This window comes from Mastigoproctus giganteus, chromosome 3 (assembly GCF_048544385.1).
Source record: "Mastigoproctus giganteus isolate SK-2022 chromosome 3, ASM4854438v1, whole genome shotgun sequence".
NCBI lineage: Eukaryota > Metazoa > Arthropoda > Arachnida > Uropygi > Thelyphonidae > Mastigoproctus > Mastigoproctus giganteus.
This window is the reverse complement of record NC_143577.1, coordinates 259248001-259265523: the sequence shown is the minus strand read 5'-3', so window position 1 is coordinate 259265523 and position 17523 is coordinate 259248001. Positions and strand designations below refer to the sequence as shown.

General features: G+C 38.2%; 1 protein-coding gene across 1 annotated transcript in view; it reads right to left on the bottom strand.

The window, feature by feature from the left end:
• Positions 1 to 12453, bottom strand: part of LOC150089107 (nonsense-mediated mRNA decay factor SMG8-like) — a gene marked incomplete at its 3' end in the record, with an annotated part of 262505 nt that extends 250052 nt beyond the window's left edge. Inside the window, exons 1-2 of the mRNA XM_090370415.1 lie at positions 12433 to 12453; positions 11999 to 12124 (exon numbers count right to left, since the gene is read on the bottom strand). Of these exons, the coding sequence (XP_090226541.1) occupies positions 11999 to 12124; positions 12433 to 12453 (147 nt within the window). The remainder of the gene's footprint in view (positions 1 to 11998; positions 12125 to 12432) is intronic.
• Between the last annotated feature and the right edge of the window lie 5070 nt (positions 12454 to 17523).

Below are 17523 nucleotides of genomic sequence, written 5' to 3'. Positions count from 1 at the left end.
GAACACAGCATGGTTTTGTTAAGGGAAAGTCTTGCCTGACCAATTTGATTGGATACTAGGATGTGGTCACAAAGGAACTGAATGCAGGGAATAACTTTGATATCATATATTTGGATCTTAGAGAGGCTTTTAATACTGTTGCACATGGAAGACTGATGAATAAATTGGAGCAGTGTGGCATTGTGGCAAATTGCTGCTATGGATAGAGGGGTGGTTGAGTGGAAGAAGACAGAGAGTGATAATCAATGGGCACTGCTCATCATGGACTAATGTTATTAGTGGAGTCTCTCAGGGTTCAGTGTTGGGTCCATTGTTGTTTTCTGTATTTATAAATGATATCGTTGATGATATATCAAGCTTAATGTCCAAGTTTGCAGATGATATGAAGGTTGGCAGGGTTGTTAAGGGCACTAATGACAGTACACTGCTGCAACAGGTTCTACAAAAGTTGAGCAGATGGGCTGAGAGGTAGCAAATGAAGTTTAACAATGACAAATGTAAAGTACTACATATGGGAAGCAGTAACCCCAGAATAACGTATCAACTCTATGGTGCTACACTGACAGTGGTAGAGAACGAAAAGGACCTGGGGGTAATTGTGCAGGCAGATATGACGTTTTCTGAGCAGTGCAGACAGTCTGCAACAGTAGCTCATGGAATGAGCTATTCTTGATATGAGAATTTTTCTAGCAGGGATAAGGAGGTGATTATCTCCTTCTATAAGACAATTGCCAGGCCACACCTTGAGTACTGTATACAGGTCTGGAGGCCTCATTTTAAGAAGGATGTAGAGCTGTTGGAACGAGTATAGAGAAGGGCAACAAGATTAGTGAATGGAACAAACGGTTGCTCTTATGAAGAACAGCTTAAGTTTTCAAATTACAGCGTCTGGAGACCACGCACCTACGAGGTGATCTGACTGAGGTGTATAAAGCCTTGAATGGGTAGAGCATGCTCGATGCTGATGGGATTCTTCCTCTTGGTTAGAGAAAGAATCCCATCTTGAATTTATGCCCTGAGAGGCCATAAATTCAAATTGAGGAAAGACAGATGTAGGATAGATGTGCGGAAGTTTGCCTTTAGCCAACGAGTAGTTGGTTGGTGGAACAGACTTCCATCCCTTGTTGTGGAAGTTGATAGCCTAAATAAATTTAAGGCTGAGGTGGACATGTATTTAGAATGAACAGAGGGGTGAAATGGGAGTGATTTCTTTTTTTGGGCTGATACCGCATAAGCTTGCTTTCTTGAATGTTAATGTTAATGCTAAAATAATGAACACCTGTAATTGTAATCACAGGTGTTGCTTTGCCACACCATCCATTAATTCTTACTACACCATTTAAAGTTGATCTGTGCACTTTATTTGTACACACATCTTAACATTGTTAACAGAAGAGACTGGTTTTACAGGGAGAAGGTACACTTAAATAGAAGGGATGCAAGAATATCTGCTGATAAGGCAGTGATAGGTGGGTGGGAAACCTGTTAGCTTGTGGGGATACACAGACTAACAGATTAATGAGAGCCATAGGCAGAGATGATGCCAATTCTTGCACTTCTTCTGTTGGAAAATGCAGCAGCTCGGAAAGCTTGTTTTTGTTTGTTTGGTTTTTAGGAGCATTAGCAACTAAGGCCATATTGCTCCGGGATATGCGGTGGTCATTCCCTGACCTTTCCGCATCCTCCGTATTTGGTGGTGACGGGCTCGAACTTCGGTATAATCAAGAAGCGTGTGCTACGCACTGCTGCTCCTTCCCACCTGGCTACGGAGGCGCCTCACTCTGAAAGCAATGTATCAGGAATTTCTATTCTTGCTGTGGGTCATCATGGTACAAGTGAATACATATACTGTGTAAGAGTAACTAAGTGTAAGAACATTTGCATGTATTCTTGCATGTACACTAATGCCAGAAGCATTACAATTAAACTTGATGAATTTGTAGTACCGATTAAGTCATCAAATGCAAATATTGTAGGGATACCAGAGACATGGTATCATTCACATAAAAGTCATGCTGAATTTGAATATGGGAAGTACAATTTATACAGGAAGGACAGAAGTGATGGAGGGGGTTATGTCCTAATTAAAAAGCATATTAAAATTAAGGCAGTGCATCCAGTCGACATGGGTGACCAGTGGAATGTTGAGTCAGTTTGGTGATATAACTGGGAAAACAAAATTGAGAATAGGAGTGTGTTACAGGCCTAATTACTGATGGGTATGCCATAGATCTATACAGAAAAATAGTGGGCAAGCAAATCAGAATGTCTCATAATGGAGGATTTTAAATTTCTACAGCAGCATATTAGAGAGACAACAAGAAGAAACAATCCTCTTGATCTGGTTATCAGCAGTCATTTGTCATGCATTAAAAATCTGCAGGTAAAAGACATATTGGGCAGCAGCAATCACAACGTACTAATGTGGAATTTAATTAAAGACAACCACTGTCTAAGGTAAAAGGAGAGGGTTTTTGCTTTCGTAAGAGCAACTACAGTGGTCTCAGACAGTTTTTAAATTCTATGATTATGTTACCAACAGCAAATTCTAATTGGGAAGCATTCAGGGAAGTAATCATAGAAGCTACTAGGCTTTTCATACCAATAAAGAAATTGTTTAAGGCTTGTGACCTAAATTGATGTCAGATGAATGAATGAGACAAGTGGCAGAGAAGAAAAGTACATGGGATGCATATAAATTATCTGGTGATATAGAAGCCTATGGTAGATATAAATTAATCTGTAATCAAGTCATAAAGGAGATTAGGCAACCTACGGCAGATTATGAGAAGTCTCTGGCAAAGAAAAGCAGCAAAAACTTCTATGCTTATATTAACAGTAGAAGGAAGGGATTGAACCACATTGAGCCACTTAGATCTTGATGTCGAAAAGGTTAACTATTAATGATTCTGCTCATGTTGTTGGCAACTTGAATAGGTATTTTGCATCCACATTTACACATGAGGAATTCTTTAGAGAATTAGAGGTCAGAGGTTTATCCAACTCCAATGGGGGGCTAAATGACTGTGATAACTGAAAGTGTAAGGAAATAAGGAAAGGAAAAGGAATTGTTGAAGCTGAACATAAAAAACGCACCTGGGGAATGGGATCCATCCAATCATATTAAAAGAGGCAGCAAAGGAGATGTCTCTATGGACTGCAGATGCGGGAATGTTCCCCCAATTCATAAAGGGAGATCAAAAGGTGACATGAGTAATTACAGATCTGTTAGCTTAACATCTGTTCCAGGGAATATAATGTAGTCACTGGTTAAAGAAATAATGCAGGATCATCTGGACAGGAATGCAATTATACTGTACAGCAAAGATTTGTTAAGGGGCAGTCCTGGCTAACTTATCTGATGGGTTACTAAGATGCAGTGCCAAGGAATTGGAGGCAGAAAATTTTTATATCATATACTTGGATTTCAGGAACGCTTTTGAAACTGTTTCACATAAAAGACTGCTGTATAAACTGAAGCAATGTAGCATTAAGGGCAAATTACTGCTATGGATAAAGGAATGGTTAAGTGGAAAAAAGACGGAGTTATCAATGGACACTGCTCTTCGTGGACTAATGTTATCAGTGGAGTCCCCCATGGTTTAGTAATGGGCTCGTTGTTGTTTTTAATATGTATTAATGATATTTATGAAAGTATATCAGGATTAATATCAAGGGCAACAAGATTGGTGAGGGGAATGAAGGGATCCTCTTACCAGGAGAGGTCTAAGTTCTGCAAATTACAGTGGCTGGAGACTAGGCACCTGCGCGGTGATCTGATTGAGGTCTATAAGACCTTGAATGGGTTGAGCACGCTGAATTCTGATGGGATCCTTCCACTTGTTCAGATTACAAACCTACGGGGACATAAGTTCAAATTAAGAAAGGACAGATGAAGAATAGATGTGTGGAAATTTGCCTTTAGTCAGCGGGTGGTTAATTGCTGGAACAAACTTCCATCTGTCGTTGTGGAAGTTGATAGGTTAAATAAATTTAAGGAGGAACTGGACAGACATTTGGAGGGAATGGTGTGATTTTTTTTTTTTTTTTTTTTGGCTGATGCTGCATAAGCTCCTACACTTGCTTTCTTGCATCACGTGCCACTACTACTACTACGACAGAAGGAGTATATGATGAGAGCCTTGTCGATCAATTCGGCCCTGGAAAGAATGTGCAAGGCTCAAGGGGTAGAATTTTTTTCAGCCTGGACTGTACTTGTTAACAGGAGAGACTGCTTCTATAGGGATGGGATACACTTAAATAGAAAAGGTGCAAGAATATTTGCTGATGCTATTGAGGCAGTGTTAGGTGGGTCGGAAAACTGATAGCTTGGGGGGATACAAGGACTAATAGTTTAACAGTAGCCGTAGGCAGAGGTGAAGGTGATTCTTGCACAACTTCTATTAGAATAAGTAGCGACCTGAAGCGTGGGGTGTTGGGGGTTTCAGGAACGGATGGCAGTCATCCTGAAATAGGTGGGTATATGGGATGTGTTAGGGTAACTAGGAATAGGAGTAGGAGCACGTATGCTTGCATATATACCAATGCTAGAAGTATAGTAAATACATTTGATGAATTTGAAGTGCTGGTCAAGACATCAAAGGCGGATATTGTTGGGATAGCAGAGACGTGGTGTCACACAGATATAAGGAATGCTGAACTGGAATTTGGGGAGTACAATGTGTACAGAAAGGATAAACAGGATAGAAAGGGAGGAGGTGTTATGCTGTTAATTAAGAAAAACATAAAATCAAAAGAAGTGCATGCAGCTGATATAGACGTACAGTGCACTGTTGAGTTAGTTTGGTGTGACATAAGCACAGCGAAAGCAAAAATAAGAGTAGGGGTGTGTTATAGGCCTAATGACTCGAATGAGTACAATGAACAATTGTACAGAGAAATAAAGTGGGCTAGTAAATCGGAATGCCTTATAATGGGGTATTTTTAACTTCCCAGATATTGACTGGAACTTGTGGGTTGGTCACTCACACACTAGTCAGACTTCTGTGGATTTATTGGATGATTGTTTTCTGCAGCAGCATGTTCGAGAGGCAACCAGAGAAAGTAATACTCTTAGCATTAGCATAGTAGAGGCATTTGATGCAAGAAAGCAAGCTTATGCAGCATCAGCCAAAAAAAAAAAAAAAAAAAAAAACCACTTCCACTTCACCCCTCTGTTCGTACAAACTACCTGTCCAGCTCAGCCTTAAACTTATTTAGGCTATCAACTTCCACGACAAGGGATGGAAGTCTGTTCCACCAACCAACCACCCACTGGCTAAAGGCAAATTTCCGCACGTCTATCCTACATCTGTCTTTCCTCAATTTGAATTTATGCCCTTTAAGGTGATTATTCTGAGCGAGAGGAAGAACCCCATCAGCATTGAGCATGCTCAAACCATTCAAGGCTTTATACACCTCTATCAGATCACCTCGCTGGTGCCTAGTGTCCAGACACTGTAATTTGCAAAACTTAAGCCTTCCTTCGTAAGAGCACCCCCTTTGTTCCATTCACTAATCTTGTTGCCCTTCTCTGTACTCGTTCCAGCAGCTCTACATCCTTCTTGAAATGAGGCCTCCAGACCTGTATACAGTACTCTAGGTGTGGCCTGACCATTGCCTTATACAAGGGAATAATCACCTCCTTATCCCTGCTAGAAAAATTCCTATATATCATTGACAATACCCCATGAGCTAGTCTTGCAGCCCGTCTGCACTGCTCAGAGAACTTCATATCTGCCTGCACAATCACCCCTAGGTCCCTTTCATTCTCTACCACTGTCAGTGTAGTACCACAGAGTTGATACGTTTCTCTGGGGTTGCTGTTTCCCATGTGTAGTACTTTACATTTGTCAACGTTAAACTTCATTTGCCACCTCTCAGCCCATCTGCTCAACCTTTCCAAATCCTATTGCAGCAGCATAGTGTCAGTAGTGTCCTTGACAACCCTGCCTACCTTTGTATCGTTTGCAAACTTCGACATTAAGCTTGATATACCCTCATCAATATCATTTATGAATACAGAAAACAATAATGGACCCAACACTGAGCCCTGAGGGACTCCACTAATAACACTAGTCCACGACGAGCAGTGTCCATTGATTACCACTCTCTGTCTTCTCACCCTCAGCCATCCTTTATCCACCGCAGCAATTTGCCTCAAATGCCACACTGCTCCAATTTGTGCAGCAGTCTTCCATGTGCAACAGTATCAAAAGCCTTTCTAAGATCCAAGTATATAATATCAAAGTTATTCCCTGCATCCAGTTCCTTTGTGACTGCATCATAGTATCCAATCAAATTGGTCAGGCAAGACTTCCCCTTAACAAAACCATGCTGTGTCCGAGCTATAGCTGAAGTCTTGTCTAAATGATCCAGCAGTGCTTCTTTAACTAGTGCCTCCATTAATTTTCCTGGAACAGAAGTTAAACTCACTGGTCTATAATTACTTGTGTCAGCCTTTGATCCTCCTTTGTGAATTGGGGTGACATTTGCACATCTCCAGTCTGTGGGTACCTCCCCTGAGTCCAAGGAAGCTCTCATAATTATGGCTAAGGGTTTGCTTACTTCCTTTGCTGCCTCCTTTAATATAACTGGATAGATCCCATCCACCCCGGGTGCCTTTCTTGTGTTTATCTTCAACAATTTCTCCTCCACTTTACTCTCAGTTATTACAAGATTCTCTAGCTTACTGCTAGAGTTGAATACACCTTTTGCTTTCCCCTCGATAAATAACTCCTCATGTGTGAATGTCGATGCAAAATATTCATTTAGTTTGTTAGCTACCTGAGCAGGATCATCAACAGTTGACCCATCGATATCAAGTGGACCAATCTGATTCATCCCCTTCCTTCTAGAGTTTACATCATAGGCTATCTATCATAGGCTTCTATGTCACGTGTTAATTTGTATGTATCCAATGCATGCTTCTTCTCTGCCATATGCCTCATCAGTTCATCTGACATCCATTTAGGCCTAAACCTTGAACAATATTTCTTAGTTGGTATGTAAAGCCTAGTAGCTTCCAAGATAACTTCTTTGAATGCTTCCCATTTTGCATTTGACCAACTGATGACCAACATCATCAGTTGGTCCCACTGTGTAGAATTTAAATACTGTCTCAGTCCATCGTAGTCGCCTTTACGAAAGCAATAACCCTTCCCTTTACCCCTAATGGTAGTTACCTCTTTGAGTAAATCCCACTTCAGCACACTGTGATCACTGCCACCTAGTGGTTCATTTATCTGCAGATTCTTAATGCATGAAGAATCACTGCTGATAATCAAATCAAGAGTATTACTCCCTCTAGTTGCCTCCTGAACATGCTGATGTAGAAAACAATCATCCAATAAATCCACAAAAGCCTTGCTAGTGTGTGAGTGACCAGCCCCCAAATTCCAGTCAATATCTGGGAAATTAAAATACCCCATTATAAGATTCTCTGATTTACAGGCCCATTCTATTTCCCTGTACAGTATCTTATTATACTCATCAGAGTCATTAGGCCTATAGCACACTCCTACTCTCAATTTTGATCTCCCAATGCTTATGTCACACCAAACTGACTCGACACTGCACTGTCCAGCGATGTCGACAGGCTTCACTTCCTTGGTTTTTATGCGTTCCTTAACTAATAGCGTAACCCCTCCTCCCTTCCTATCCTGTCTATCCTTTCTGTACACATTGTACTTCCTAAATTCCAGTTCTGCATTCCTTATATCTGTGTGATAACACGTCTCTGATATCCCAACAATATCCGCCTTTGATTCTTTGAGAAATACCTCAAATTCATCAAATTTATTTACTAAACTCCTAGCATTGGTGTACACGCAAGTATACATGCACCTATTTCTATTCTTATCTACCCTAACACAACCCATGTGCTTACTTGTACCGCAATGACTCCCGGCAGTCTCTGAAATATCCTGCATCTTGTTTTTCAGGCTTCTGTTCATTCCAATAGAAGCAGAGGAAGAATCTCTTTCACCTCTGCCAGTGGCTACTGTTAATCTATTCGTCTTTGTCTCCCCCCAAGCTAGCAGTTTTCCGACCCACCTAACACTGCCTCGATAGCATCAGAAAATATTCTTGCACCCTTCCTATTTAAGTGTATCCCATCCCTGTAGAAGCAATCTCTCCTGTTAACAAGTACAGTCCAGGCTGAAAAAAAGTCTACCCCTTGAGCCTTGCACAACCTTTCCAGGACCGAATTGATCGACAAGGCTCTCATCATATACTCCCTCCTATCGTGTCTGGGCAGAATTGCAGACACTTTCAATTTCAACCCTATTTCACGGCTTTTTTTCAACAGTGACCTGTTAAGCAATTCTGCCGGTCTCCTACTCTTGATATCATTAGTGCCAACGTGTACAACTATATCACCTTTTGTTCCCTTAAAAGATGATATCTGCTCTACAACGTCATCAACCTTTGCCCCTGGCAGACATACCCTGGTCCTGTTCCACCTATCCTTTTTACAAAGCATGTTCCCCGTTTCCCTGACAATAGAGTCACCAACAACTACTAGTTCCTTTGGGACCAGCGCATTCTGCCTTGAGGGTTGCCGCTGTGTTGCGCGATGACCAAGTGCAAGCTCTGGCGTTGATGTGGGCAGCTGAGAGCTTGATGGGCCCTCAATTTAGTTACTTCGAGGGCATCCACCCTGTCCTTCAAGCTCTAAATCTGGTTATCAGCAATGATCATTCGTGTATTAAGAATTTGCAGATAAAGGAACCACTAGGTGGCAGTGATCACAGTGTACTGATGTGCGATTTACTTAAAGATTTAATTACCATCAGGGGTAAAGGAAAGGGTTTTTGCTTCCGTAAAGGTGAGTACAGTGGTCTCCGACAGTTTTTAAATTCTGTACAGTGGAATCAACTGACGATGTTACCAACAGTAAATTCTAAGTGGGAAGCATTCAAGGAATTAATCTTGGATGCTACTAAAAGTTTCATACCTATTAAGAAATATTGTTCAAGGTTTAGGCCTAAATGGTTATCTAATGAACTAATGAGACTCTTAACAGGGAAGAAAAATGCATGGGATGCATATAAATTTTCAAGCAACTCAGAAGCCTATTGCAGATATAAGCTAGTATGTAATCAGGTCACAAAGGAGGTTAGGCAGGCGAAGGCAGATTATGAGAAATCCTTGGCAAAGGATGCTAAGAAAAACAACAAGGATTTCGTTACTTATATAAACTCTAAAAGGAAGGGGATGAATCTGATTGGTTCACTTGACATCGATGGTTCGACTGTTGCTGATCCTGCTCAGATAGAAAACAAACTGAATGAGTATTTTGCATCTACATTCACACATGAGGAATTATTAAGGTTTGAAAATGGCAGAAGGTTATCAAATTGTCGCAGGATACTTAATGATTTTGTAATAACTGAAAGCAAAGTGGAGGAGAAATTGTTGAAGTTAAACATAAGAAAAGCACCTGGGGTGGATGGGATCTATCCAGTTATATTAAAGGAGGTGGCAAAGCAACTAAGCAAACCCTTAGCCATAATTATGAGAGCATCCTTGGACTCAGGGGAGGTTCCCACGAACTGGAGATGTGCAAATGTATCCCCAATTCACAAAGGGGGATCGAAGGGTGACACGAGTAATTACAGACCAGTTAGTTTAACTTCTGTTCCGGGTAAAATAATGGAGTCGCTGGTTAAAGATGCATTGCAGGATCATCTAGACAAGACTGCAGCAATAATTCAGACACAGCATGGGTTTGTTAAGGGAAAGTCTTGTCTGACAAATTTGATGGGATATTATGATGTGGTTACAAACGAACTGGATGCAAAAAATAATTTTGATATCGTATATTTGGATTTCAGGAAAGCTTTTGACACTGTTGCGCATGGAAGACTATTGTACAAATTGGAGCAGAATGGTATTAAGGGTAAGTTGCTACAATGGATAAAAGGATGGTTAAGTGCGAGAAGACAGAGGGTGGTAATCAATGGGTGCTGCTCTTCTTGGACTAATGTTATTAGTGGAGTCCCACAGGGTTTGGTGTTAGGTCCACTGTTGTTTTGTATATTTATCAATGATATTGATGAAGGTATATCAGGCTTAATGTCGAAGTTTGTAGATGATACAAAGGTTTGCAGGGTTGTTAATGACAGTAATGGCAGTGTGCTACTGCAACAGGATCTAGATAATTTGGGCAGATGGGCTAAGAAGTGGCAACTGAAGTTTAACCTTGACAAATGCAAAGTACTGCATATGGGTAGAAGTAACCCCAGAGAAACGTACCAACTGTGTGGTACTACACTTAAGGTGGTAGAAAATGAAAAATACCTGGGAGTAATTGTGAAGTCAGATATGAAGTTTTCTGAGCAATGCAGACAGGCTGCCAGGGCAGGTCATGGGGTTTTGTCAATGATATATAGGAATTTTGCCAGCAGGGAGAAGGAGGTGATTGTCCCTCTCTATAAGGCAATGGTCAGGCCACGCCTTGAGTACTGCGTACAGGTCTGGAGGCCTCATTTTAGGAAGGATGTAGATTTACTTGAGCGTGTACAGAGAAGGGCAACAAGATTGGTGAGGGGAATGAAGGGATCCTCTTACCAAGAGAGGCTTAAGTTCTGCAAATTGCAGTTGCTGGAGACTAGGCATCTGCACGGTGATCTGATTGAGGTGTATAAGGCCTTGAATGGGTTGAGGACACTGAATTCTGATGGGATCCTTCCACTTGTTCACATTACGAACCTAAGGGGGCATAAATTCAAATTAAGAAAAGACAGATGTAGAATAAATGTGTAGAAATTTCCCTTTAGCCAGCGGGTGGTTAATTGCGGGAACAAACTTCAATCAGTCGTTGTGGAAGTTGATAGGTTGAATAAATTTAAGGAAGAACTGGACAGGCATTTGGAGGGAATGATGTGATTTTTTTTTTTTTTTTTTTGGCTGATGCTGCATAAGCTCATACACTTGCTTTCTTGCATCACATGCCAATACTACTACTACTACTTTCTAGAAGTTTTTTTGTAGATGGCAACTGGAAGCTTGCTCCATTGCTCCCCATTAGGCTACAGCTGTTCTCTGCTTGAACTAAAATTCTTATCCCAGCTCATATTTGTTGTTGTTGCAATATAATCTGGGATTAAGTTGTTCTTTGGGTATAAAATCCATCTAGGTATGTCAATTCTAATACCTGGACTACATAGTATTATTCATCACTCTACATCACAATTTATCAATTCTATAAATTCTAAAGTTCTCATTTGGGAGTCAGTTACATGCAGCCATGAAACCACAGGTGACACTTATGTTTTTGTTGGTCATATATTTATCCTAGTTATGACACACTCTCTCTCTCTCTCTCTCTCTCTCTCTCTCTCTCTCTCTCTCTCTCTCTCTCTCTCTCTCTCTCGAATCAATTCATTATCATTGAGGGTGCCTTTACAATTCTTTTCTCTATCTGCTTCAACTGTTGACATGTTTTGGGAAGGGGAGAATTTGCAGTTTGCTGGGATTGGAATGCATGGTCATGTTATTTCTTCTTCTAGTGCTGTTCAATGTTTTTTGATAGTTCATTTTGGATATCCCACTTTTTCTGTTATCTGAACAATTGGACATGCCTACTATGTAACAACCTATTACATCATATTTTTATTTGATGTAATAGGTTGTTACAAGATTATTACTTTTGACAAGATTATTATCATATTTCTTGTAAGGAGAGCTAGGTCTTTGGGATGATAATCTCTGCTATATATACCAAATAAAAAAATACTGATTTTGAGAGCATCAATTATATATATATTATATATATTAATCTAAAATGTGAGAGAATTTATAGTTATCAGAAGCTTATTAAAAAAATTTAATTATTTTTTTGGACAATTTTAAGAGGAACACAAAAAGAGACAGGTTAGGATAATGGTAGCAGCTGATATCTCTTAATCAACAGCTTAGGTTCAGAGATTGATTTTAACTGTTCAACAACTTAATCATTTATATCAAAATCAAATATGAACAATAATATTACCTTCTCCCTGAATTGATTTTCCAAGAGATTACATGCTTGTACTACATAATGAGTATCAGAGATTCCTATCAGATGGAGAAAGATAACGTGGTTTTCGTGATCATAATAACCTGTGATGGTGCAATGCTATTGTAAAGGGGAAAAAAAAAAAATGGCTAATTTTAATAGGGAAAGAATATATTAAAGGAATCTTAAAGCTTTTGTTTTAATATTACTACCTGCTATAAAAATCCGTTCACCAACTCTAATCAACTAATTATTTGCATTTTACTGCAATAATGTTGAAACATTCACTACATAAAAACTAATAAAAAATAAATAAAACTTATGCATCGAGAAATAAACTATTCAAACATGTTATAAACTACAACAGATAACCTTAATAGGGGAGCATCACGTTAAAAACATCACGTCATGTGACCAAGAACCTTTACCAGGTTCTTGGTCACATGCATGGGTCAGAACAATTATATATTGGCCTTTCTCTAACTGATGACATCATAATGTATGAGGCATCTCTAATCCAGATTTTAAGTGTTCTCACAGCCTCACATTTCCCAGCATTCTCTACAATATGCTCCAATAGTCCATACTTAATTTTATTGTTGAAAAGCTCATTCCACAGTTTACCTATATTTATCCCCTTGTTTCTCTTTAAAGATACCTGACTAAATATTTTAATGTAAAAGGATTCTTTTTTTTTTTCCCAAGTTTCTCCTATTATGGCAAAGTTCCAATCACTATATGTCCGAATTTATTCGGATGCATATTCTGCCAAATACTCTGATTCCCATTCTAAAATTATCCAAATTATATTAAAATCTAGCAGCAAACTGCTGTTATTTAGCCAGTCTGCTGTTAAAATTTTAATATAATTTGGATAATTTTAGATCATTTGGACCTAGCTAAACTAGCATATAACAAACAGAAACAGATAGTGATTGTCAATTATTGACTGGATATATATTGAATGGTGCTAGCCTTGTCAATGTACCATTCAATGTATCCTAATATCAGTAATTTGCCTCATCATCATTTTATTTTAGTTTACTTGCATTTATTTTATTATATTATTTCATTATTGATTATTTGTTTATTTATAGGGTATAACACATTAACCAAGTTTTTTGATCTCATGGCCATTGGATATACTTTTATACTGAATACTATTATTCTACAGGGGTGGACAAAAAAACTGCATCACTTGTGAATTTTTCAAATAAGTGTTTTGTGCTGCATTGTGGGTTGTAGAAATGTTCGAAATGCATTTGTCAGATAGGATATATATCTCTGTGAATGAAATCCAATAAAAAGACTCCACCTGATTGCCATAAATATCTTCCCAAAGGGTAAAATGCGTAATTAATGGAAATATGAGAAATCATACAAATGGCAACCATGAAAACCAAACATACATTTCATTGCATTTATATGTAAAAACTGAAATGACAAGTTAACGTAAAAGTATTATGTAAATCAGCAAGATAAGTCTTCAATATTTTGTAGTTCCTCCTCGAGCTGCAATTACAGCCTTGCAACGATCTGGCAAAGAGTTAATCAACTTCTGGATATACGGTTACCAAATTTCATGGTACCACCCGCTTACAATGCTCTCCTGCAGCTGAATTTTACTTGTTGGCTTCTTCTGGGCAATTTTAGATGACATTTATGTACCAGCAATTTTCAATAGGGTTCACATCTGGGCTGTTACTGAGCCAGTCCAACACTGTAATGCCAGCATTTCTGAGGTATGACTGCACCTTAAGAGAGAAAAACATTGGTGTATGTTTTAAGGTTTGTGAGACAAGAAAACAAAATAGTCATTAAATGTAAATAGCATAAAACTTACCAATTTTGCTGTGTGGCAAGATGCTGAGTCCTGTTAAAAATGTAGTTTTGGACGTCTGTGTGGTGATCCCTAATAATGGTTTCAGGCACTCCTCCAAGATAGCAGTGTAGGTTTCTGCATTCACTGTTCCATTAATAAACTTAATTTGCCCCACCCCTTTACTTGTTATGCATCCCCAGACCATCTGACAGGTGAAGAATTTTACAGTCTGTGTTATGCAGTCAGGATGGTATGCCTCTGATTATCGTCTTCTGACATATCGCTTCCCATCCGAGCCATGCAGGTTGAATTTTGATTCGGCAAAAAAGTTGACAGTGTCCCATTGCTCTTTTGTCCATGAAACATGCATGAAAGTCGCTTCTTCCTCATTTGTTGGGTCAAGAAAGGCTTCTGTTTTGGGAAGATAGGCGTGCAGACCACATTCCAAAAGCAGTCTTTGGATAGTTTGTGCACTTGTTTCAACACCAGAGGCCAGTTTTAGATCAGCACTAGCATGGTGATTACGAAGGCATAGCCTTTCAAATGTCGATCTTGGGAAGGCGTAGTCACTCTTACAGCCTGATCCAGGTCCTCTCTTCACATCACCAGTTTCATGCTTTAATTTCGGCACCCAGAATACCGTTGACTGGTGGTAGCCTATTTTATCAGTGATAGCATGCATAGAAAGCCTTTCCTGGGACAGAGCAAGAGCAATTTTTTTTTTCTTGGTGTCAACTGAACATATGGAGCCATGCTTACACCTCCACGAAACATGATACTACTAAGCGTGTATACTGTTAAAACACCATATTTATAGAAACAGCTGATGATGCAATACCTTGCAATTAATGTCTGATGCAATAGAAGCATTATGTGATGCAATACCTTTGCCACAAACAAAATGACTGTAATCAAACAATATCTTATACATTTCACTACAAATGTTACTTTTTTTTTAAGGTGATGCAGTTTTTTTTGTCCGCCACTGTAAATCCTTATGATAAAATCTTATCTTAAATCTTCATTACTGGCCTCAAGGCTAATTTGAATGATTTTATTATGCTAAATACACTCTTATTCAGTTCAGTTCATCTTAGGGCTCTCTTGGAAAGCCTTTATTGTACTTTATTAGTATAGTATTTATTTATTAGTATAGTTGCCTATGTAGTACTGTACTTTAAACATTGTTCAAATTCCTTATCTTACATACTGTTGTAATTATTTTACACTTATGTAATGTTTAATCAATAATTTGATGGTATTAATCTGATCTAGGACTCTTTTCCCACTTTTCCTACCTTTCCATTCATACATTTTCCCCATTTACCTTTTATTATTACTTATTACAGAGTGCAATAAGTAATAATAAGAAAGGTTTGACTATTTATAATCACGGAAAGGTAATATTTACTCTAAATTTACAATGTCTTTTTTGGTAGTTAGAGCATTCTTTGTTCTGTCAATTCCAGTTGTGTATGCTTCAGTACTGGTATTTGAAAGTTTGAAGAGCTGCTTTTTAAATTCTACAAGTTATGGATGCAGGGGACTTTAATTAGGTGGAAGGGTTTGTCACATTGATTGGTTGTATCTAATTTTGGGACAAAATATCGTCTTATCAGAAAAACTTTGAGTTTTAATTAGTAAAGATCTATACAGCCATATAATAGCGCTGCCGCTGGAGAAAGACATGGTGACCTACTCCAGTATTTTTCACCGAAAAACTTTATGAATGAGCTCAAGAATCTCTGAAACGTCACGTAAAGCAAAGATCACCAAGCTACAATTACGTATTTCAGTCACGTAATGTGATCCAATTCATTGTGAAAAATTGATATTACTAGGAAAGGTTAGGGGAACAAGGAGAAGAGGTCGGCAAAGAACACGTTGGCTGAACACTATCAAGAGCGACACCAGCATGAGCATGAAGGACTTGAAGAAGCTGTTGAAGGATGGACAGCATGGAGGCAGTCACCCATAAAGTCACCGAAAGTCGGCTGTAACTGAATGGATGAAAACAACATTACAGAAAATGTCTAAATATATATATATATATATATATATAACCGATAATAAATATAAAATTAAAATCAAATTAAAACATATGCCAGTAGTATTGATATGGGGCATAATGGTCAGTCTATTATTTTGTTACTTTGTTTTATTTTAGTAGTTCTTTTGTCCCGTTTTGGTGATATTTCATGTCTCTCGGAACTGGTACCTTACTGGGGGGGGGGGGGGTACCACTAAATTTCTATATAATTGGCCTTAGATTTTAAAATTTAATAATATAGATTTACTATTAATTGGATTTAATTGAATTTCTAAATTATTTGGAGGCTTTCGGCTACAGTTTGTCTTGTTACCTTTACTTTCCCCTCCCTGTTGATTTAATTTTTATCTTAAATTTTCACTCTACAGTTTTGCCATACTACTGGCATATGTTTTAAATTGATTTTAATTATCGGTTATGTAATGGGCATCATGTGGAGGATGTGTATTTTGCTGCCTCTAATGATAGCTTTATATTTATTTTCTTATTTATTTCATTGTATTATTTTTTTAATGTCATTATTCAAATAAATAAATATATATATATATGTACTTAATCGCTAATTTTAAGTTTTATACTCCATAATGAATAAACTTTCAGTTGTAATGTGGTTGTAGTTATGTGGCTTTAATGCTACCATCGGAATAATCAATTAAACATTCCCGCTGGGATGTTTATTTAACATGAAGCCTAAGAGACAGATAGACAACTTTTATTTCCCAAATGACGACTGTTTTTTTTTCATAATTTGGTTCATTTTAGTGACAAATAACACAGTATGTGCAAGAAAAACTGGTTGTCATTTGTTTTTCATGAAAATTTGATAGCAAGCCACTGGTGGTTCACCCCACCCTGTGCCGCTAATTATTGTCAATGAAAGGTGATAAGCACCAGCGAGACGCCAATGCGCGCACTCGAATTACTTCCTGTTACAGCCAAGAGCATTGTTTTCCAATTTGTTCATACTTATTTCAAATATATATCATTGTAATTGACTTTATTTCAAATATGTTCATGTGTGGAGAACATTTCATTTCGTTTATCACTATAATCTAGAGATTGAGGTAAACTATAGATATTTAAAATTTTCGTTTATCGTATTTATGGATACCTATTTCTAAAAAGTTTTGAAATGAACCCCTCCTCTTTTTACGGAAAATGAGCTAAAGACGAATGTTTGATGAATATAAGTCAGAGTGATGATTCAGATGTACCTCTTTTGAAAGAAAAAGGTGCCCCAAAACATGGTGAAAATCATCCAGGGACATCAAGAACAGAGTTGGACTTGTGGACAAAAGAGAAGCAACAATATTTTTTTAGTGATGAATCTGACAATGGTTCAGAATTAGATGATTTAAACATACATTCCAATTACAATGATGGTGATAATAAGATCCAAACCTCCGAAAAATCTGATGAAAGCGATGAATATCATGAAATCAGTGATGAAAATAATGACCCAAATTTTCAAGTAATCTCCAATGCATCTAAGTCAGAAAATGTAATTTGGCAAGAGGTAGGAAAAACTAAAATTTCAATTAATGAATACAATAAAGATGCTGAAATTCTTGTTGATGTTGATTTGAACCAACCATACCACATATACAAACTCTTTCTAACCGACGATATCTTTCAGATGATGGTACT